General features: G+C 37.2%; 1 protein-coding gene across 25 annotated transcripts in view; it reads right to left on the minus strand.

Moving 5' to 3' along the window:
* The window catches only part of ADAM22 (ADAM metallopeptidase domain 22), a 266920-nt gene that overhangs the window by 227431 nt on the left and 14521 nt on the right, over positions 1 to 24968 (minus strand). For 20 of the 25 annotated variants that reach the window (XM_063636418.1, XM_055272813.2, XM_055272811.2 and 17 more), the window contains one exon: positions 2586 to 2662. In XM_063636418.1, the coding sequence (XP_063492488.1) occupies positions 2586 to 2662 (77 nt within the window). Of the gene's footprint in view, positions 1 to 2585; positions 2663 to 14446; positions 14498 to 24968 lie in introns of all 25 variants that reach the window. The other 5 variants (XM_055272817.2, XM_063636417.1, XM_055272812.2 and 2 more) reach the window with 1 other exon arrangement.

Consider the following 24968-nt stretch of genomic DNA (forward strand, 5'->3'; position numbering starts at 1 on the left):
TTCTTCTTTCTGAGGAATGTTTCACAGTAAAGTATAAGACTCATTGCTGACCTCTGGAAAGGTCCAATGCAGCCTAGGACTAGTGTGGCCAGACCAGGCCGTATGTTTGGTTTTGTTAATACATCTGTCCTAAAGAGTGAAATTTCACAACTACGACCCCATGAAGAAAGACTGCTCCCCACCCTTTTCTTGATAATTTTGACAAAAGAGAAACTGGCTGTGCTTTTCATTTTTAACCTTTCCATATTCTTATCAGCCTCCTGTGGACGTTACTACTCAAAGGTTAAACTCTACTTATAGATATAATCTACTTACAGATAATTTTATTTACTGAACATTAAGAAGAAACATTATGTAATGATACTTTTCCATCCATTCCAATCAAAAAATACGTATTATTGGATCCATTCTGCAACCAGAAGCTAGCTACACAGACTTATTTAATTTTCCTCCAGTTAAAAAAATTTCCTATATGTTCCACAGCCCCAGAATTGCTTCATAAGAAAAAAAAAGTTTAAAGAACATACTGTTTTTCACGTTCCTGCTCCTTAACCAACTTAAGACAATACACAAACTGAAACCACGAAAAAAAAAATTCTACATTAAAAATAAAACATTTTTGTATCACATCATGATTTTTATAGTATAAAGATAACAGCTACCTGCCACCTATGTTTAATATCAATCCCAGGCAAAAAAAAAAAAAAAAAAAAAAAGAGCACACTGCATGTTTCTCAGCCCAGGCTACCTCCATTTATGCTCTTATTTAATCCTTTATATGTCTTGTAATTGCAAATTTGCACTGAAATAGAAAGAAAAATGCCCAATAGAGGTTTCTGCCAATATCTCAAAAGAAATTTCACTTCAACCCCAGTATTCTAAACTTCACGCTTTGATAAGTATGACCATATGTGTGTCTCCTTCAGGAACAGAAAGTCTTTGGACTCGGATGTCTCCAAAGTAAGCGAGGCAGTTTGGCCAGAATGGACATGAATAAACACCCCTTCTTTGCTTGAGTATTAAAAGTCAAGGAATTACAAACGTCAGGAAGCAGAAAACACAGACTACCAACAGGGACAATGATTCCAAAGAGGGATGGAGGGGAGTTATTGAAATAGAGACCTAAGAATCTGACTTTCCAAATCACACCTAGTATCTACATGCAGCTTTCAGAAGCTAGTCTCAAACATTTATCTTCTTTTTTGCTGTTTCACTCTTCCTCTCCTAGTCATCTCACCTGTCTCCTGGCTAATCCTATCATCTGGTTTCTGAGTCAATATGACTCCTTGCCTGGAGTTTAGCCCCTATACTGTGTTAAAGATACATCAGTGAAGCAAAGAAAATCTCTGCCCTCAAAGAGCTTACATTGTAGGGGTAGGAAAAATACCATAGACCAAATAAATAATCAAAATATCAAATATTAGATGGTCATACATCAATAATGGTAGTCAAACTTTTTTGACCTATAAAAATGGCAATGTTGTAAGAATTCATCTATATATTAAATGGTGATAAGTATTATTTTTAAAATGAAACAGAGAAGGAGACTAGGTATTAAGTAGATGAGGGAGTGAAGGCAGAGAGGGTTACTGAGCATTTAAAATGTGGCTAATGCAACTGAAGAACAGAATTTTTAATTTTATTTGAATGAATTAATTTAAATTTAAACAGCCACAAGTGGCTAATGGCTACCTATCCAGATAACATGGTCCTAAGTCTTGCCTCTTACGTGCCTTTTTAAATTAACTTCCATCTAGCTGGTTCCCCACTGCAGACAACTTAGGCTCTAATTCTCACTCTTGGTCTATTTGTCTGAATTTCTGGCCTCAGACTTTCTTCCTGAACTGTTGTAGAAATGCTTCCAGAAAACTATGGCCCAATGCTGCCCAGCTCAGAAGCATAGGCCTGGCAGAACCCTTGCCCATGATCAGAAGTAGGATAGAAACCCTTTTTTAAAAAAGTGAACAGTAACTAACCAGATTTATTAAACACTACACTGAGACCAAATGCAAGAGATTAAATCCAGCAACAAATCAAAAGCACCTTCCAAACCTAAAATTCTAGGTAGACAACTATTTCTAAAATTATATTGTATTCACAGGATAATCCCAGTACCAGAAACCTCACAGAAATCCACCACCACATCAAAGCATCTAATGAACACCAGGTACTATTTAACATCACATATCATGCAATCAGTCCTCTGAATCATTAATCAAAAAGTGCAACCTTCTCTTTCCTAATGTTCTCAAGGAAGATACTTCAATACCCAAAGCATTATTTTCATAATTTACTGTCATTCATAGGAAACTTAAGTTATAGATATTCTTACAAAAAATATTGGGGTAACTCTTGCCTTTCATTTTACATTCTTAAATCTATTATAGGTGCTCAATTTCAAATGAATATATATTTCTTGTTATCTGCCAGACTTTATAAACTACAGTAAATAAGTATAGTTTCAAATGTAGTATTTAACTGGTATAGGAAGATGAAGTAAAATATAGCAAGAAAAAACTTTACAAGTGGAAAATAAAGTGGATTCAATGTGTATCTGACAAAAGCAAGTGCAGCTCAACACTTACTGATTTAGCACGACATCGAGAATGAATGACGTTCCAAAGGCATCAACCTGGAAGCTTGCTTGGTCAACGTGAGTCAACTACAATATCAAAAAGAAAAAAGGTTATTTATTACTCAGCCATACTAATCAGACAATTAGTCTTTCTTATGATTATTTCAAAACACTTACAATATCATGAGAAAATAATTCAACATGGAGAATAAGTGAAAACATATTAAAGTAAAATTTACACCTTCTTAGAAGCCAAGCATTCACCAATGTGAAGTAAATTACCACCCAATCAAAGAGGACAAGTGCCCTACTTTTCTAGTTTACCTCAAGTGGTTAAGCATTTTATTTCCAAGATGACTGCATTTCATTCATCTTATGTGATTTTAAGTGACTAGCTCCTTTAAAATAAAGTTTTGTACATTTGGAAAGAAAATAAGTAACATATGCTCAATTCAAGAATAAAATAATACGGTGAATATGATCTATTTAGAAAGAAGATATCTAAACCCCCCCAAAAATCCTTTTTCGCTTATCACAAAGATATACTTTAAAAATAGTATTTCAGTTATAATTTACCAGACATAATTTCATCAAGGTTTCCACATCTTCCTAAAAGCAAAATTGAACCTCTGCACATCTACTGCCAATATCACCTATCAAAATGTTCTTGTGTTAGGAAAAAAAAATCACTATTTCCTATGCTATCCTAGGAACTCCCAGAGAAAACCACAAGGGACTCTAAACTAAAAAATAGTGTTTCCCATAGCCTTAATATTTGCATACTGAATAATCATGTGAATTAACTGAAAAGAAAGGAGGAAGAAAAACTGTGTGTTCCATTCGACTCACCAAATATGAACAGTAGCTATATCCAAACAGTAGGACTCCAAATTATTGGAATTTTTTGTTTATGTTTCTACAGAATCCAAATCTCTAAAATAAATATGTATAATCACTAAAATGAGAAATATATGACAAACATTATTTTAGAGATTAAAAGCCACATGAGCAACTGCACATAGTATGTGACGCCAACAGTGCTGCTGTTCCCTGAGAACCAGCACATCCCAGAAGGGACATATTAGGATTCTGTGGTGCCACAGGGGACCTCAACCATCCCTGGGATTTCACACACAGTAAACTATGAGATTAGGTGAAAGGAGAAAGTCTGATTAATAATAATAAGGCTTTTTGGAAAGAAAGGATAATTCTTCTGTTTTAAAGTCTATCCTACTAAAGAAGTAGGTATGGGAGAATCTTGTACTTCTGTTGCTAACACATTCTAATCCTCATAAAACCTCAAAAATTAAGAACTACCTGGGTACCTCTCAGCCTTACGAACCATTCAACTATAACTCCTAACTCTTCTCAACTAATACCCAGCCCCAACTAATCTTTGTTTTCTTTTTTTATGGTAGTTCTTGAAGCCACACCTTACTCTTCATTTCCACTTCTGCCATACATCATATCCCCCGATCTTTCTAAAGTTGACTCCTTATCAAAACCCCAAATGTAAGCCCTAAGTTTTCTACTGTATCAAAAAAAAAAAGGAAAAAAAAAAAAACCCTTCTCCCTGGATTTCAGGATCTTCCATAATCACCTTCCCCACCCCAGGCATAATGGTACATAAGCACCCCCCCATAGCCCACCTACACTCAGTTCTCTCTTCTGCTCTTTAGTTCAAAAGCTATGTTCATTCCAACATTTTATGTGGCTTTTTCATTCATTAATTTTGCTGAGCCCTTTCCTGAACTAGACCCTTCCCCAAAGCTGTTTCCCAGAAACAGCCCTACTCATCCTTCAAGATTTAGATCAAGTTCCACCTATAGTCGTCTAGGACTGCCAAAACAAAATACCACAGACTGGGTGGCTTAAATAGAAATTTATTTTCTTGCAGTTCTGGAGGCTGGAAGTCCAAGGTTAAGGTGTTGGTAGATTTGGATTCTCCTGAGGCCTGTCTCCTTGGCCTGCAGATGGCCGTTTTCTCTCTGTGTCCTCACATAGCCTTTTCTTTGTAAGTGCACATGCCTGGTGTCTCTTTCTCTTCTTATAAGGACACCAGTCATATTGGATTAGGGTCCCACACTTATGACCTCATGTAATCTTAATCACCTCTTAAAGGTCTCCCATCTCCAAACACAGTCATGTTAGGGGTTAGAGTTTCAATATTTGAATTTGCAGATGGCATAATTCAGTGCATAGCACCCCTCTTCCATGAAGCCTTTCCAACCTTGTCTAGCCTCCTCCTCTCCTCACTACAGGTCAATATCACATCAAGACCTCAGTACTTGACCAGCACCAGGTACTTAGTTGATCTTCTGATTGCCTGATTCATTCGAAGGTTGTTATCAATTCCCTGGATGTATAAATGAACAACAACTGAACAGCTATAAATTAACTGCTTATAGAAAGTAGAAAGGCACTCTTTCCATCAGAGTTGCTTTTAATGTGATGTCAATGGATAACATCACTCCCTCTACCTAAAGCTCTTTGAGTTTCCTAGAGTGCTAACAACCATGTTTTGGGAAGAGCCTCTGCTTACCAGAAATGATGTTTCAGTTAAAATGAACCTCTCCCTCCTCCATCCTTATTGTAGGACTATTAAAGCTCTTACCTCAATTTCCTTTGAATCAGAAATATTAATGTTGCAAATTTGTGGTGAAAAACACAAGGGCCACATGTTATTCACCTTGGTATCATGATTACAGCTTGGACTGAGGTAATGTTACAATTCTTCTTGGCAAGGTATTTACTGTCTGCATTAATTCTAATTCTTATCTTTTCTTTTTCCTGCAGCTCCATTTTACATCTGGTATCTTATTTTACTGATCTCAGTCATGTCCCAAAGAGAAACTCATGTACTTAAATTCAAAAGAAAATCCATTGACAGAATGCTTAACTACTACTTAGTAAGAATGTTTGCATTATTGATAGTAATAGGAACAGGAGTATGTTAACATAGTTTTAACATAAGGCAAGCTTCCTTAGACTGTGTACAGATTGATTCATTCAATAACCTTCTTCTGAGAGCCTACCAAGTGCTGGGAGCTATTTAGATTTGGGGGACAAAGTAGTGAAGAAAACTGATCATGTTTCTGCTCCTGTGGAGTTTATCTGATAGTAGAGGAGACAGAAAATGAACAATTAAGTTAAAAATAAGTTTAGAAAATAAACATAGTATTCTCAGACTTAATAAAACAGAGAAATGCTGTCGAGAATGACCAGGGAAGATAGAGGTCTAAGGCTGTCTCAGAAGACCTCCAGAAGGAGGTAACATCCAGGTAACAACATTAATAACTAGAAGAAATCTGTGGTAGTGAAAATAATGACCCCTAAATATGCCTACACCCTAATATCTAGAACCTACGAACATGTTACCTCACATGGAAAAAGGGACTGTGCAGATATTGTTAAGGACCTTGACTTGGGGAGATTATCCTGGATTATCTGGATGGGCTCAATCTAATTACGAGTCCTTTTAAGTGGAAGACAAGAAGGTTAAAACCAGAGAAGAAGGTATGATGGTGGAAGTAGAGATCAGAGTGCTAAGAGGAAGAAGGCAGGAACCAAGGAATGCAGGCAGCCTCTTTTATCTTCCTTAGGGCTTCCAAAAGGAGCAAAGCACTGCCAATACTTCATCTTATCCTTGTAAGAGCTATTTCAGGCTTCTGACCTCCACAGCTGTAAGACAATAAGTTGTTGTTGCTTCAGGCAACTAAGTTTCTGCTAATGTGTTATAGAGGCAACAGGAAACTAATACAGCATCACTGACACTGTCCCTGAACATTTTGAAAAGCAGCTCCAATGAGTTGATTGCACCAGTATTCAATGTCACTTTCCTCCACAGTTTGGCTAAAACCCAGACACTTTCAGCAGCAGGGCTGAAACTCATGAGGCCTCAAGGATCAAACACAAAACACAGGACTTCTCACCCAAACCAAACTTGCAGTGGTGGTCACTAAAATAAATGTGAGCCTGGTTTCTTTGCATTTTGTGTGGTCTTCCAACATTCAGGAACCTACCTTCCCCATGTTTCTGGCTGATAAATAGGCCAAAGAGAAGAAATATGGTTGCTTCTTTTATTTATTTATTTATTTTTTTGAGACAGAGTCTCGCTCTGTCGCCCAGGCTGGAGTGCAGTGGCATGATCTCAGCTCACTGCAAGCTCCGCCTCCCAGGCTCACGCCATTCTCCTGCCTCAGCCTCCTGAGTAGCTGGGACTACAGACGCCCGCCACCATGCCTGGCTAATTTTTTGTATTTATTTTTTTTAGTAGAGACAGGGTTTCACCGTGTTAGCCAGGATGGTCTCGATCTCCTGACCTTGTGATCCGCCCTCCTCGGCCTCCCAAAGTGCTGGGATTACAGGCGTGACCCACTGCACCCAGCCAATATGGTTGCTTCTTAAGATTATCTTGCAGAAGAAATAAAGTAAATGAATTACACTGAATTGCTATATCATCAGGCTTATTATTCAACACCACTGAAGTGAGCCAGGATGGCTCTCAGAAAGTTACTCTTAGACCCTGCCTTTTTAGTTTAAGGAAAAAGCTATGTTTGAAAAGAGAGAATCAGTATAATACCAAGATTTTCCTTTGGTGGGGGAAACAGGCTAAGATACTGTCAGGTAAAAATTCCAATATTTATTAACTTTAAGTTGAAGATTAAAAACTAGAAATACCTCTCTCAGAGATACTGGAAAAACATAATTTTGCAGAAATGCCGTTTTTCAAATTATTACATAAGAATGAATTGTGATTTTAAAAACTATTAAATAGGTACTTCAGGTATCACAGAATAATATTGAGAGATTCCTAGAGGTCACATAATACAATATCCTTAGTATGTAACTAGGGACACTGAGGCCAGTGTGGGCAAAAGTCACTTCCAAAGTCACATATTTGGTGGCAGAGTAGGCATCTCACCTCCTGGTAGGCCTTTTTCATCATATTTCAACTCCTTGCTTTCATTCTATAGCTTGGAGGTACTTGCAGCTTTTACTGTGTTCTAATGAATAATTATTATAATAGAAGTTGTTTCAGTATCATGAAAATGCTCTAAAGAGCATTTTTAGAAGATATGACAAGAAAACCAAAACATAAAAAAAATCTTTAGAATTCCATTTTCATCCAAAAGTTAATAACATGACCATAGCTGACACAGAGCACATGTCCTAAGGCCAATTTGATAACAACCTTACAAACTCAGAGTTATAGTTAAATGTATATACATATATTGAAATCCATCATTTAAGGAAAAGAAATTACACGGATATGGTAAAGTATGTGCTTGCAGTATGTATGTGTTTTAGGGATTGAGACAAGCAGTGAGGCTGACATTTATAGAAGCTGTGAAACAAAAGATTCAAGGGAAAAATGCAAAAATATAAAATAACTCTCCAGATGGCAGGAACTCTTAATAAATCAATATAATTACATAAAGATAATTCTAATTTCTAAATTCAAAAATGAATCATAGAATTTTAGGGCCATAAGAACATGATACAATCCCCAGATTGGAGCCTGTTTATTATTCATGGGCAATAGCTGAAATTAAAATGTGGAATTAATATAACACTCATGTTCCTCATGCATTTTGCTTCTTGACAGCCTGTCCTCTTCTCCTCATATCTTCTAGAGTCAATGAACCAGGGCCAACCTACCTATCCCAGAGATCAAACACAAAGGAACTTTTTAAGACTGCCTTTCTGATAACCAATTTTTAAAGCAAAGTTAGCAGTACAACATTCATAGTAGAATCAGAACTCTGACACAAGGAGAAAGACGAGGTACTTTAGGTTTTTAATCAAGTCCAACCTGAATAACGAATTGATGTTTACCAATGGGGTGGAAATATTACCAGTCAAATGGTAGTATACAATAAGATAACTGTGAAAGTAATTAATATTATTAAAAATAAGAGTTTAATGCATGTAACAGTATCTTTAGGTACTGCATCCTAAACACATATTGCTATTTGACGTTTCAGCTCAGTTTAAAAAAACTACCAGTATAATTCTTGGAAGTCTAACATCTTCATTTACATATATATATATATATATATATATATATATATACATATAAATATATATTTATAAATATATATATAAATATATATATATACACATACATATAGCAAACATGGCTTGTATATATGATCCCTCTTTTCTACATCAGAAAAGGCAACTGTAAAATCACCATAGCCTTATGAGAACTTCTGGCAAAAGGGCTGCAAAAGATTGATACTGCATCTCTATTCTGATGAAGGTTACTCATTCTAAAATTTGTTGTGGCCACATCAAGATATGGGATTAATTTTGTGAAGCAGAACTGTATTACAATGGCATCTGTTAACAGGGAGTTCTACCCAACAGGTCTACCTATATGTAAATTGGTATGATAAATGTAAGAACATTAGTGTTTTCTGTCTGTATTTCTATACTTATGACTCCATGTTACTCTCCCTTTTCCATCACCCATAGTTTTCATAAGCTGATTATATATTGTATCTAATTTACACATTATCTTTAAACCAAACTGTTCTTGAAATCCAACCATCTGCATTTAGTATTACAAGAACTAGAACAGTGCCTGGCAACAGGACATTTTAAAACAAAATGAAACAAAACAAAATAGCCAATTTTTTTTTTTTTTTTTTTTTTTTTAGTAGAGACGGGGTTTCATCATGTTAGCCAGGATGGTGTCAATCTCCTGACCTCGTGATCTGCCCGCCTCGGCCTCCCAAAGTGCTAGGATTACAGGCGTGAGCCACCGCACCCGGCCAAAATAGCACAATTTTTAAAGAACAAACTTTAAAGAGCTGAGGTACATTTGAATTCTAGGTCTTCCATTTACCAGTGGAATAAACTAGAGCAGGTTGTTTCATGTTTCTGAACTGAAAGTCCTCATCTCTTAAAGAGCAAAAATAATACACACTTTGTAGATTTGCTGTAATAATTAAATAAGTGATAGTCCATTCAACACTTTTAGAGTGCCGACCATACCAGGCTCTGGGAAAGAAAGATGAGTTGGATATGACTCTTGCACTCAGGAAACTCACAGTCACAAGAGGAAGGTACTAAACAAATTATTACAAAATGAGTATAAGTCTAACAGTAGATACATGTATAAAATACAACAGCAGTCCTTCAACTGTAGGGATACCGAGGAATGCATTGGTGCTCCTCAGATTGACAATGTAAGGGAAAGCACTCCAGGAAAAAGGAACAACAAAGGCACAAAAATGGCAAACAGCTCAGCACAATCAGGAAATTACAAGGCACACTATATATTACAAGGCACGCTATATATTACTGATCTATTATGGAAGATCAAGCTGGAACTAAAGACATCAAAGAACTTCTAAACTGGTTATTCTCAATCCTGGTTCCAAATTAGACTTCTTTGGTGATATGGTTTGGATTTGCATCCCCACCCAAATCACATGTAGAATTGTAATCCCCAGTGTTGGAGGAGAGGCCTGGTGCGCAGTGACTACATCATGGGGATGGACTTTCCTCCTTGCAGTTCTTGTGATAGTGAGTGAGTTCTCAGGAGCTCTGGTTGTTTGAAAGTGTGTAGCATCTCCCCCTTCTCTCTCTCTCTTCCTCTTGCTCTGACCATATAAGACATGCCAGCTTCCTCTTCATCTTCTGCCACGATTTTAAGTTTCCTGAGGTCTCCCCAGAAGCAAAAGCCTGTACAGCCTGCAGAACCATAAGCCAACTAACCCTCTTTTCTTAAAAATTACCCAGTTTCAGGTACTTCATTATAGCAGTATAAGAACAGACTAATACACTTGGGAAGCTTTTTTTTTTTTTTTTCCCCTTAGAGACAGGGTCATGGTCTTTTTCTCAGTCTGGAGTGCAGTTGCACAGTCACAGCTCACTGTAACCTCAAATTCCTGGGCTCAAGTGATCCTGCCACCTCAGCCCCCCTGTAGCTGGGACTATAGGCATGTGCCACCATACTCAGCTATTTTTACTTTTTTAATTTTTTGTAGAGACAGAATCTCACCATGTTGCCCAGGCTGGAGTGCAGTGGCTATTCAGAGATGCGATCATAGCTCACTGCAGCCTCAAACTCCTGGGCTCAAGCAATTCTCCTACCTCAGTCTCCTGATTAGTTGGGATTACAAGCACGAGCCACCATACCCAGACTACCTTAGGAAACTTTTAAAAAAATACTAATGCCCATGCCTCAAATTCAGCGATTCTGATACACTTGGTCTGCAGTGGATCCCAGGCATCAACATTTTTTAAAGAGCTATCCATGTCATTCTAAGGTATAGCCAACAGTTGAAAAGCGATATTCTAAACCAACCTAAGAAATGCCCTCCTTATCTTGAAAGCCATAAAAATGGATTAAAGACCTTTGTGATAATAGATGTCCAATAAACAATAGCTCTCTTCCCTTGCCTTCACTATTTATGACAAAATATGTTTAACTTTCAAAACTGAATATTTACTTACTAAATTCCTGCATTATTTCTTAAAAGTAAAATGTATGTTCTTATGACAATTTACTACCTACAGTTTGGTGTTGAGTTCAACCAAAATAATAAAAGTTTTTTCTAAAAGGAGGGAATGAGTAAGAGAAAGACAAAAGGAAGAAAAAGAAATTCAATCAGATAGTCTTTCCAGCTAAATTGAGGGCCAATATCTCTGTAAGCACCTTGGCACACTTTCTCACAAAGTAGAACCTCAATATACTTTTTTTTTTTCTTTTGAGACAGAGTCTCACTCTGTTGCCCAGGCTGGAGTGCAGTGGTGCGATCTTAGCTCACTGCAACCTCTGCCTCTAGGGCTCAAGCAATTCTCCTGCCTCAGCCTCCCGAGTAGCTGGGATTACAGGCACACCCCACCATACCCGGCTAATTCTTTGTATTTTTAGTAGAGACAGGGTTTCACTATCTGGCAAGGCTGGTCTCGAACTCCTGACCTCATGATCTGCCTGCCTCAGCCTCCCAAAGTGCTGGGATTACAGGCATGAGCCACCATGCCCAGCCTATACTGTTTTTTTAAATGAGGCAGGAAAAGGAGCAAAATATTGGAATTCCCATGGTATTTTTATTCTTTCTGAGACAGGACCTTACTACATTGCCCAGGCTGGTCTCAAACTCCTGAGCTCAAGCAATCTTTCTACTTTGGCCTCCAAGCCCATATTTTTTAAAGAGCTCCATGTGAGTCTAAAGTATGGCCAATTCTCATGGAATTCTCATCTACTTATACTTGCTTTCCAAGTCAAATTTCCATTCTTGCTGTTGATTTTATTTTATATGAAAAAAATTATAACTTGTATTAGTCTGTTCTCATGCTGCTATGAAGAAATACCTGAGACTGGGTAATTTATAAAGGAAAGAGGTTTAATTGACTCAGTTCACAGGGGTGGGGAGGCCTCAGAAAACTTACAGTCATGGCAGAAGGGGAAGCAAACACATCCTTCTTCACATGGCAGCAGCAAGAAGTATAGAGTGAAGTGAGGGAAAAGCCCCTTAGAAAACCATCAGATCTCGTGAGAACTCACTATCACGAGAATAGCATGGAGGTAACCATCCCCATCATTCAGTTACCTCCTACCAGGTCCCTCCCACGACATGTTGGGATTATGGGAACTACAATTCAAGATGAGATGTGGGCGGGGACACAGCCAAACCATATCACAACTGATGTAAACAATTTCTTGCCCTTGTTTTGGGATGCATTTTCCTAGGACAGAGATTACATCATGTAGATCTCACTACCCAGGAATTCCTAGATGAAGGCTACACATGCCGCAAAAAAAAAAAAAAAAAAAAGGCTTTCCTTCGATAAGATGAACTCCTGAGAGGCATTCCCTTAATTTACCTTGCTACATTTCCAGTTCTGAAGGCACTAAAAGCCCTGGACTCTTGTGATTCCCTGGCTGCCAAGGTGGCCCTGCTCCAACAAACCAGAGGCAAAGACAAAAAGACAGACTATGCTGACACTGGCACCAGCTCCTATTTTCTCATCTCCATTCAGGAAGTCAGGCAGCCTCATTACCTATTTATGCTTCAGCTATCTTCTGATAAATCAGTCTCTCCATCATCTTGGCCATTAACTGCCCATTACTAGGCCTTCAATTTAAGGCCTGAACAAGAAAATGCTTACTCACATAATCCTGAAAGTCAAAGCAGACCTTTAAGATACTTAGTAGTCTGAGAACAATACAATATAGTATAGTTGTATCGAGCTATAATTAAATCTGAGTGCAAGGAACCCTAACATTTAGATGCAACAAAATCAGGAGACAAAAATCCCTCAGACAAATCAGCCCTGGGAAATGGATACTCTTTTCTGGTACAGGAAAGGCCTGGGAGAAATGAGATGAGAGCTCTTCCCAGCCCCACTACTGGCTTGATATTTCATTTAGAGTAGAGTTAGGAAAACTTTCATCTTCATCTTGTTTTTCCCCATATGCAAACTGAAAATAGTCACAATTACAGAATGCTGTGAGAAAAACACTTGACATTTTTGTTTATGGTGAAGAGAGTATATAAAAGCTCATTGCAGAGACTAACGTAACTATCAAAAGCTAAATAAAAGGTAAAAAGTGGAGAAGAGGAAAAATGAGTAAATGGCTGTCAAGCCACTACACTCTCACATGAATAACTAGTCAGTTTAGCTCTAAATCAGGTAATTTTAAAAGCAGAATTAGAAATAAGAATTGTCTTTGCCAACTGGGTCACAATCTCTCCTGGAGGCAACTTCAGAAGCAGGCCATGTCCAAATAATAAAACTAAGAATGGTGAGTTCTTCACATCAAGGTTTACTTCACCCAGTTCTGTAATATCAATGGATTTTTCTTTCCCTGATTTCATTTGCTTGTATAGACATTAGATATACCTGAGAGTAAAGGCTCACTTTTACTAAAGGGCTAGCTCCAAGTGTCTGAAGAAAGAAAAATAGGAAACAACGTTGTACAAAATCCCATAATAAATAGCTAGCACATATAAATTCCATAGCATTTCCTTTGGGAAACAATTTCACATGGTGTATAAAGGCCTTTTCTCCTAGGACTAAAGAATGAAACTATATAATTCTAAAGGATGTTCTGCTCACACATTTACATATAATAAACTATGGAACCACTAGTTTATAATAAACTATGGAACTATGTTTCAAATTTTAAACATAGGACCATGTGCCTTCTTTACTAACATATCTCACTCGTCTAAAAGTTTTCCAAGGACATAGTCAAGAAATACTCTAAGAGCAAAGTACCTGCTAAAAAAGAAGAGAAAAATAAAAGCAGTTAAGTCCCTAATGTGAAGGATATGCAAACGACGGGTTTTCACCTATGACTTGACTGTCAAACACCAGAGACTTTCTTCCTTTCTTTCTTTTAACCAAAGGCTTTCTTTATTGGGACACCAAACAAGAGAATTCTAGAGACAAGAACCACTGCAAAAATATTTCATTATTTTGTTTGCTAGTGGGCTAGAACGAAGACTGGTAGGAAGAACACACTACCTATAGCTATCTTAATTACCACAGTAAAGAAAGAAGATGGGATTGTGGTGTGTGTCTGTGAGAGAAAGAAAGAAAGAGAGAAAACAGACTACCAGCCCTCTCTGAGAAAACCATGTCTTAAAACCATGTAGTCTTGCAATGCACACATAGGTTAGAAAATAGCAAGAATCTTTAACAGTGATTCAGTATGACATAAATCTGCCCCCAAATTCTTAAACTCAGAGGCTTCCACATACTACCAGCTGGTGTCTCCAAGCTGCTTTGAAGAGTAACTCCTTGCCCTTGAGTTCCAGGAAGGTTGAAAGAATCCATCCACAATTCATGTTTGAGAGAAAATACTAACATCCAAAATGAAAATTTTTGTTATAGGTACTGCATTACCTGTATCTGGTATATGGTCTTCTGGGATTCTGACTTCAAAAACATCTGAATCTAAAAAAAATTAAATGAGTACAATTTTTCAAACATGTTCTAATAAAAAACCTAAGGGGTTGAAAAATAATCAAATTATTCTGTTAGACAAAGGTAATGAAAGAGACTCTAGAAATTATTTTTATTTATGCTTCTATTATTTATTGGAGCTAGTGACTGTTAGCCCCTGTGATAAAAAAAAAAAAAAAAGATCAATCTTGTCACCTAATCCTTAGCATTAAACTTTCCCTAGAAAAGTGAAATGCCTTTTTAAAATACACTGACTCCAAATCATCTTTGAAAGTAGGAACTCCTAAGAGATACCATTTATTAGGAGACATAGAAAAACTGCACAAATCAAGTCACATTATCCATTGTACATCCAACCGTGCTTGTATGTGCATGTGTATACATTACGGCAGGAAAAGCTTGTAGCCAACTGTAACCTGGAAGATAATTACCACTTAAAACAAGCAAACTTTCTAGTGCAGAGCCCAGCTCAGAAGAGCTGGAAATAGGAGAAACAACTGCACTCTAAATGAGGGAGATAGGACATAGATCACCACTGAAGGGTCTTATAGACTTAAGACATAGTAACAGTGTCTAGTGATGTAAAGTCAGAATCACATGAAGACTACCCTTAGTTCTGAAATATATCTTACTACAAGAGAAAATATATATTAATACAACCTTGGTGATAGCTAATTAGTTTTACAGCCTCACATCTGAATATTTAAAAGAAATAAAACCCTTACTCTCAAAACTCTTTCTTCACTGGCATGAACTCAGCTCTTAATAGAAACAATTTCATATCAAAGGCTCATGGAACTTGACCCCAACAGTATCAGAAACATAAAAGATGAATAAAATTACAAGGAGCCATCACAGGACGGTGGAGCTCTGGAGCCACTAGCTGGAGGAGAGCCATTCATTCCTTCCCTCTGATTAGCTGCTCAGCCTTAACAAAACTGAGCATACAGGGGCTCAGATATTGTTTTCTGTATGTTCCATACGTGACTCAGGTCTCTGTGCTGTTGATGTGTTTGGATACAATGCTGAATAAATCAGACTCTGTAATTCTTGCCTCTACTGGAGGCAAATCAGTGCAGTTTAATGAGGATTCCATACATTTCACATGCTGGGTTAAAGAAAGGTTTCCTACAAGATATCTTGATTCTTTTTTACAAAGGAAAAAGGCCAGGCACAGTCATTCTTTCTATATTTTATAATAGTTTTTTTTAAACTTCTTGTTGCTCTGAGGCAAATGAATACTTTCAAAGTAACATGGAGGTCACTTTTTATTTAATTTATCAAATGATACCCTGGGAGAACTTATTCACTTCTGAAAACTGGGTGGGTTGTCGCTCTGAACTTCCCCCACTGGGTTTCTGGGAAGCTGCCTCCTGGCAAAGGCTCATGACTGAAACTTTCTCTGAAGGGCCATCCTTAGCAAACTGCTATCAGGCTGTCCTTTTTGTCCTTCTCTGGCCTTCCCTGCATGCCTCACCGTCTCCACCACCACCACCAAGTCCTGAACCCCTACTGTGTACACAGGTACCTCCAGGAGAACCAAAATGGACTCTGAGGAAGATATGGCCCTACCAACAGATTTTTATTATCTGTAATGTATACACATGCACATACAAGCACGGTTGGATGTACAATGGATAATGCGACTTAAAGACAATAATATAATGCCATGCTCAATTGCCTTGTCCAAGAGTTTTCCCTCTGTTTTAAAATTGTGAGCAGTCGCTTATGAAAAGTTGCATAGGATAGTGGTTAAAACTCCAGCTCTTCGAGACAAATTTCCTATGTTCAAATCCTAGCTCCATCCCTTCCTAAACTGAATGATCCTGGGCATTATTTAAGCTCTCTGTGCCTCAGTTTCACTATTTATTAAATGCGAAAAACAGTATCAACCTCTGAGGATTGCTGTGAAGACTGAATACATGTAAGATGCACAGAACGAGCTGGTGCAGTGGCTGGTGCTTGTTGTTGTAGCTACTGGGGAGGCTGAGGTGGGAGGAACACTTGAGCCCAGGAGTTTGACCCAGACTGAGCAACACAGCAGGATTCCATCTTCAAAAAAAAAAAAGTCCACGGAATGTTCTAGCTCCATAAACATTGGGCATATTATTCTGCCACATGATTAAAAAAAAGTATAAGCAGTGTGAACAGAATTTCGTGTTGTATTCAGGAATCAGAATTGTTTTGGCTTCCCTTGTCACTTCCAGATGACAATTCCTCTATCCCTCTCTCATTGAGGTGCATGGCTTATAGCTATACCGTCTTCCACTCTCAACACCATACCAAGTGCCTCTGTAGTCCCAATGTTTGGCACCTTGCTTAGCACAAAGAATGTGCTCACTTACAAATTTAAAACAAACCTGACAACTGTTAATCTGACAATAACATGAACAAAAGTTATTTTGCAAACTGTAATTAGCCAAAAGTGAAAAGTAGTTGTCAGGACTCACATAATAAAGGTTGCTTTCACATAGTTTAACTGCTTTACTGTTTCCTTGTGAGTTCTCTGGTAATTACAAGCACTATCATTGTTTTATAGAGTGTAACTCTCAACAGTATATGCATTACACTAATTCTCCTGAAATACTTCTGACCTGTGTTCCTGTGTTAATTATATTCATCTGACATTTGTTAGTGAGTTTGGTGGTCATTTGGCTACATGACTTGCATGAGTATTATCTATAAGGCAGACAGAGAAGAATGGAACTTTGAGCTTTAGGGAACCTCCATGAGTTATATGATTCATTCCTTCACTTGTAAGGAAACAAACATCTACACAAAACCATTCTGAAAAATGATTGTTGAACCTGTTTTATAAGTTCTTGAGACAGTTCCTCAACCCCCATTTATAGTCTGTTCCAATGCTGAATCATCTTACTTTTCCTTTTAAATCACTAACAAAACTCTGTCTTAATGCAATTTAGTCCTATTTCTCCCATTTGTGAAACTAGATATTAACATGTTCAAAGACAGCTTGGAAGTGTGCTGCTCATCTCTTAGGCACAGTAGAAAGTATCTGCTACTTAGTAAGCTTTACGGCAGGCTACTTCTAAAAATATCTGCCAACCACACCAGATAAAACAGCCTGCAAAAGGAGTAATTCATAACCATGCATGTACTAAACATAAAATACAACTACATTTGGCCGGGGGCGGTGGCTCACGCTTGTAATCCCAGCACTTTGGGAGGCCGAGGCGGGCAGATCACGAAGTCAGGAGATCGAGACCACGGTGAAACCCCGTCTCTACTAAAACTACAAAAAAATTAGCCGGGTGTGGTGGCGGGCGCCTGTAGTCCCAGCTACTCGGAGAGGCTGAGGCAGGCGAATGGCGTGAACCCGGGAGGCGGAGCTTGCAGTGAGCCAAGATTGCGCCACTGCACTCCAGCCTGGGCGACAGAGCGAGACTCCGTCTCAAAAAAAAAAAAAAAATACAACTACATTTAAGTGCATGGAAGTAATACTGTCTTGCAAAGAAGAATTCAAATGCATTACTTGGTGGGATTATAGGAAGAGGAGGGGAATAGATTGCATTTAGACACCATACTGAAAATCTGTATGTTCTTCCTTGGTGGGATAATCCAATACTGTGAGACTGCAGGATGAAACCAAAAATACCTCCAGAGATGTAGATGATTCCAAATACTTCCTCCCAGAACAGTTTCCAATAAGATCTTCCATGACCAGTCTTCTTTGGAGTAGTCATCTTGTTATTCATATTTGACCGGTACACTCTGGCCTTGGGGTCATCATACTGGTTGTTCTCTCTATATATAATGCTTTTCCTAAGATACCTGTATGACTCACTCCCCACATCCTTCAAGTCTTTTCCTAATGTCATTTTCTCTGAGGGCTAACGGACTACCCTATAGAAATTACAACGTATGCCCCCTACACTCCCCTGCACTACCAGTCTCCATTACGATACTATATTTTTTATTTTCCATAGTACTTAACACCTTTGAACATACCATATAATGTATTATTGCATCATTTACTATATTTTTGTCTATCTGCTAGAACATGCGCCCAGAAGAAAGAATTTTTTTTATTATTATTCACTGATGTATCCCAAAGGCACAGAACAGTGCCACATAGTAGGACCTCAATAAATGTTTGTGGAGTGAGTTAAAAGGATGTCAGTTCACAAACCAAATCACAGGAAATTGCAACACACATACAAACTGCATTAGTGTTACTCAAAACAGCTACTGAGCCTTAACCTGAAATAGAACCAATGGAAAAATTTTAATTGCAGAGCTGGCAAGTTTAAACTTTATAAGAAAAGGAACAAGAACCAAAGTCTATTAAATATTTGCCAATCCCCTCAGTTCCCTCATTATTCAAAGATAAGATGATAAAAAGAGAAATCAAGAATCTCTAGTTCTAGTGAAAACATACTGCAGAGAACAGGAGCTATAAAAAGGCATGATTAATAGCTCTAACAAAACTGAAATACCCAACTGCACAAGGGCCAGAAGGTTCAGAGAAAAGTATAACTGTTTCTCTTCTTGTCAAGTGAAATATAAGGACTAAGAGTGACCCAATGGCCTTATGGAGACGAGATGTAGAATACTCTACACACACACACACACACACACACACACACACACACACACACCACTACCACCAGCAGCAACAATACTATCTGCACTTGAGCTCTTTTCTTCCCTAACACTGAGCACTTTCATCAGTGAACATATGATGCTTAAAATGAAAGCATATGGACTTCTTCTAACCTAATTATTTCTTGAAAAAGAGAAATAACACAAACAATTAACTTCAGAATAACAGATTTTGGAAAGACCGTTTAAAACTGTTAGAAATTCAGAAACACATGGTTGATTGATAAGTATTAAAATATTTATTAAATATGGGAATCCACTGCAAGAACATAGAAGTTCTTTAGTTCTTTCCATTGATCTGAAGGCTACATCTAATGCTGGGCCCAGATTAATAAGAAGCTGAAAATTTTAAGATCACAACTACTCTACAATGGTACCAAAAACCGCACAATAGTAAAAAGAGAAGACTCCAAACAGAAAGGAAAAAACAATGAATTCAGAATGACAAACTTTTATTTAAAACTATATTTAAAACCACTGAATTGTATATTCTAAAAGAGTGAATTTTATGGTATATGAATATGTCAATAAAGCTATTGTTTTAAAAACTATATTAAAAATCGGTATTGTTGCCATACATATATTTCAAATGCAAAGCAATCTTAATTTTCACAGAAGACTCAACTTTTTTATAACAAATGCTACCATCTATAAAATTTTAGAAGCCCTTTCTCTTCCTTTTAGATCACCTGTCTGTTCCTTTTGATTTGCATATTGAAGTATTTCAGGCAAAACATGTTTTTTAAAAAGGAAATTAAAACAGACTATTAGAACGGAGCATCTTGTCCTCTAATCTGGTAGCTATGTTTTTGGAAACACCTGCAGTGAGACCAAAGCTAGATCCAAAACTAGCACCAGAGAGCAAATTGTTCTACCGTCCTGGAGCATTTGATACAAATCACAGCTCTTATGAAAACAGAGAAAACCAGTGATTTGCATATATGACAATGAGTATCAGTTTTATATCAAGAAATGATAATTATACGAGCTAAAAAAAAAGGAGCTAACATTTATTGAGCTCTTACTATATGCCAAACGCCCAGCTACAGCTTTACGTATATTATCTTTTTTAATCCTCACAACATATGAACTGGGTACTATTCTTATTCACATTTTATTGGTGTAAAAACCCAAGATTAAAGAAGTTAAGTGTTTGCCAAGTTCACACAGTGAGCTAGTGGCAGAGGTGAGCTTTAAATCCATGGAGTCTAATTCTAGGTCCTTTAACATTTAATCACTTTTCTATAATGCTTTTTTAAAAAGAAAACTACATTTGAGATTTATTTTGTGAAAAATTAAGATATTCTAAAACTATAGCAAATTCCACAGTGATAAAGTAATACACAGACAGACCAAGAATCATTAAGGATCTAAATAGGATAACATAAAAAAATTAAATCTGTTAAACCAAAGATACCATGAGAATGAAAAATAAGCCATAAACTAAAAAACAAATAAATATTTGCTATACAGATAATAGAGAATAATCCAGAATATTTTTAAATGCCAAAAATTGACAAGAAAAAGACAAAAATTCCAATTGAAAAATGGGGAACATATAATAGGCCAGTCAGAAGAGGAAATATAGATCACCAAAGGTGCTCTATCTCATCAGTCATCAGGAAAATGGAAAGTAAAATAACTAGATACCACTTCATACCCACAATATTCTTAAAAATTTTAAAGTCGGCCGGGCACAGTGGTTCACACCTGTAATCCCAGCACTTTGGGAGGTCGAGGGCGGATCACGAGGTCAAGAGATTGAGACCATCCTAGCCAACGTGGTGAAACCCCATCTCTACTAAAAATACAAAAATTAGCTGGGCATGGTGTTGCGTCCCTGTAATCCCAGGTACTCGGGAGGCTGAGGTAAGAGAATCACTTGAACCCGGGAGGCAGAGTTTGCAGTGAGCCGAGATCACGCCATTGCACTCCAGCACTCCAGCCTGGGAAACAAGAGCGAAGGTTCATCTCAAAAAAAAAAAAACTTTAAAGTCTTATGATTCCAGATAATGATGAAAAGGAGACTATACATAAATTCGCATACAGTGCTAGTGGAGTGTAAATTACTATATCACTATTTGATTTGGCAATATACAGGGAAATTGACAACGTACAAGCCCTAGGAATCAACAATTTCACTTCCAAATATATACTCCATAGAAACTCATGCAAATGTCAAATGTGTATGTCAAATGGTACATACTGCTTACAACAGCGAAACATAACAAATACTCTATAAATACTATTAATGGGAAAATGAATAAATGATAGGTTTATAAAATGGGAAGGCAGGCAGCAATAAAAAGAAATGAATTTAATTATTTTACCTATATCATCATAAGAGATCAAAAAGTTTAATTTTGAGGAGGGGTAAAAGGATATATATGCTATCAACGATAGACATTTAAATACACACAAAACAGTAATATAATTGTTATGGATATATATGTATGTATGAAAGTATGAAAACAGACTGGACAGGGTGGCTCATGCCTGTAATTCCAGCCCTTTGGGAGGCCGAGGTGGGCGGATCACCTGAGGTCAGGAGTTTGAGACCACCTGACTAACACGGTGAAACCCCATTTCTACTAAAAATACAAAAAATTAGCCAGGCATGGTGGCGCGCACCTGTAATCCCAGCTACTCAGGAGGCTGAGAGGCAGGAGAATTGCTTGAACCCGGGAGGCAGAGGCTGCAGTGAGTCGAGATGGCACCACTGCACTCCAGCTTGGGCAACAAGAGCGAAACTCCGTCTCAAAAAAAAAAAAAAAAAAAAAAAAAGAAGAGGAAAAGAAAACAAAGACGGAAAGGATGCACACGAATTGCAAGATAATGATTTCCTCTGAGAAGGAAGGGGAAAACAGAAGGGCAAGAGAGCATCAACTGAATCTATAACATTAGTTTCTTGCAAAACAAACAAACCACACTAAATTTTGTTCATTCTGGGTGGTGAGTACAAGGGTGTCCATTACATTATTCTATCTACCATTTTGTATGTTTGAATTATTTCAAAACTTAAGCTTTTTATATTAAACAAACTGAAGAAATTTTTACAAGCACCCTCACATGGTCAATTTCACTGATACCATATAACAGCTAAGGGATAAGTAACACAACCATCCAGATGTCCCTAATATTATTGCCAGGAAAACTACAAGAAACAAAAAGTAACAGACAGAACAGACAAGGAGGCACATGTTGATTCAACTTTCTAAAACCTTTTTAGCCAGAGATGTCTAAACAAAGGGCTGCCTCACAGGTACTGAGCTTACCTGTGAGGAATCCTGTAGGATAGTTTTTAAAGTTGTGGGTAAGATCATAGAAAGGACTCTGAAATCACTTGAGTGCACCATAGGCAGGGTTTTAAAGAAAATGAAATAGAACAGAACAGAATGAAATGTATACCACTGCATGTAATAAGGGTAAGTATTTTTTATGATACTTTGGTGTGTGTGTTTTCACATGTCCACACAAAAATTTTTTACACACATATTCACAGCACCATTATTTTAAATAGCCAAAGAATGGAAACAACTCAAATGTCCATCAAAATGAATGGATTGATAATGAAACATTATTCAGGAACGAAATACTGATACATGCTACAACATGAATGAAACTGGAAAACATTATGATAAGTGAAAAAAAGCCAGTCACAAAAGACTGGATAGTGTATGATTCCATTCATATGAAAGCTCGAGAGTAAGTAAATCTGTAGAGACAGAAAGTAGATCAGTGGGTGCCCAGGCTGAGGGTGAAAGGCAGTTAGGGAAAATGGGCATGAGGTTTCTTTTTGAAGTGATGAAAATGTTTCAAAATTGACAGTGGTGATCGCTGCACAATTCTCTAAATACACCAAAAACTCTCAATTGTATACCATTTTTAAATGGGTTAATTCTATGCTGTGCGAATTATATCTCAATAAACCTCTTATAAAAATACATGTAAGAAAGATAGGAACTATTTTGTTCCTGGGATTACGTTAGGTTAGCTAAAGTCACAACAGCTGTATTTGATCTTTATCTTTTAATGTAGGGCCTCCTCTCCACCACAAGTCCTCATTTTTTCATCTGGTCTTAAAGCTACTTTCAGAGCCTCCATTTACACTGAGATATAAATTCTTGAAGCTGATTATACTAATGTGCCTGTTCTCTACTGGTATATTTTTCTGATTTAAACCAATATATGAAGATCTTTTACAGGCATGAAGATTTCATGGAGTATGGGTAACATCCACTTCCTAACAAATAAAAAAGTTATAAAAGAATATAAATATTTTATATTAACATATTAATCAGTTATAATTTATATAATAGATGTTTAAACTTATATTTATTATCTCTATTTTATATTTACATATAAATTTATATTAACATAATCTATATTAAATAATATGAATATTTTAGATTAGGTTATAGATCCATAAAACTAAGATAAAAACTAGAAATTTATTTTCAATTTTTAGACAAAATATCTGGGGCTTAGCTATAGGAAAAAAAGAGGATGTTGTCCTTAGTTCAAAACCATAGTTTAAAAAAATCAAACCCTAAAAATAAATAGTAAGGGAAATCCTTGGCTGAATATGCCATATGAATTCAAATCCATCAGAAATACTAGATGTCACTCTCTCAGAAGACATACATCATTGTCTTAAAGAAAATGCAGCTCCAGGCAGCAAATGACAAAGTCTGATGAATAAAGTCACACAAAAAGGTTAAATAGCTTGAATTTATTTTTTGTTGGAAGAGACAGGGCTATAAAGTGACATGAATGATTTTGTCACAGTGATTATAGTGGCCTCAAGACAGCAAGGAGACTTTATGTGGTAGAATGTCAGTATGCCAATCATTGTCCAAGTTCCTGTCATTTTCTTTGGCCGTCTCCCTCCCCTTGTCATCATGGCCCTGCCTTTCCTAATAGGCCTTGCCTTTCCTAATAAATCCTGACTCAGATTTGAAGCAACAGGGACAGCTACTTCAATTCAAACACTCACCGTGAGAGCCCGGGCATACTAACACAGGCCCTGGCTCTGCTGGGCCAGGAGGGGTATATGTGCAGGAAGAGGAAGAAAGAATTTAGGGCTTTAGCCATAAAAGTAGAATGAGGTCCATGATCCTCTCCATGCCATCCCAACCAAAGCATTAAATAATCCAGAGAAAATAAATATTGTAACTCCGGGAACTATCTCAAAAGTACATACAATCACTAACAAATGGTCACAGAACTTTTTTCCTGCATTTTTGGTGACAGAAAATTGAAACAAAACCATAAATATTTACTGAGCACCAACTGTGTGTCAGGCACAGTGCTAAGCAGTGCACAAACAATAGTGAATATGAATAACCAATTGTGAGCCCAACATTACAATCTGTTTCATAAGAACACCTTCTACTAACACCCAAGTTATCGGCGCCCCAATCCCCTCCTTAATGGACACATAAGCATGCACAACTTTATGCCAAGCCTACGAGGCAAGTTTTACTTTTAGGATACCTATAAAAATGCCTGGTCATTCCTTTATACTGAATATGAATCCTATAGCAATGTAGCAATGGATCCCTATCCTGTAGCAATGGATTACTGTCAAAGACTTTGAGAAATGACATGATCAGCAAATGTAGAGGGTAAACTAAGCATATAATTTAAAGCTTAAATCCAGGGGATTATGAGCAATGAGAACTAGGAAAATGATTTTAGGAAGGAGATTATTCCAGCAATAAAGGGCAGAAGGGACACTAAAATCCACATCCACAGAGGAGAATGAATGAGGAGCAATTCAAGGGGCACAACAGAAATAAACGAATGGAAAAAAAGAAAAACCTCACAAAATATAGGT

This window comes from Symphalangus syndactylus, chromosome 3 (genome assembly GCF_028878055.3).
Source record: "Symphalangus syndactylus isolate Jambi chromosome 3, NHGRI_mSymSyn1-v2.1_pri, whole genome shotgun sequence".
Lineage (NCBI taxonomy): Eukaryota > Metazoa > Chordata > Mammalia > Primates > Hylobatidae > Symphalangus > Symphalangus syndactylus.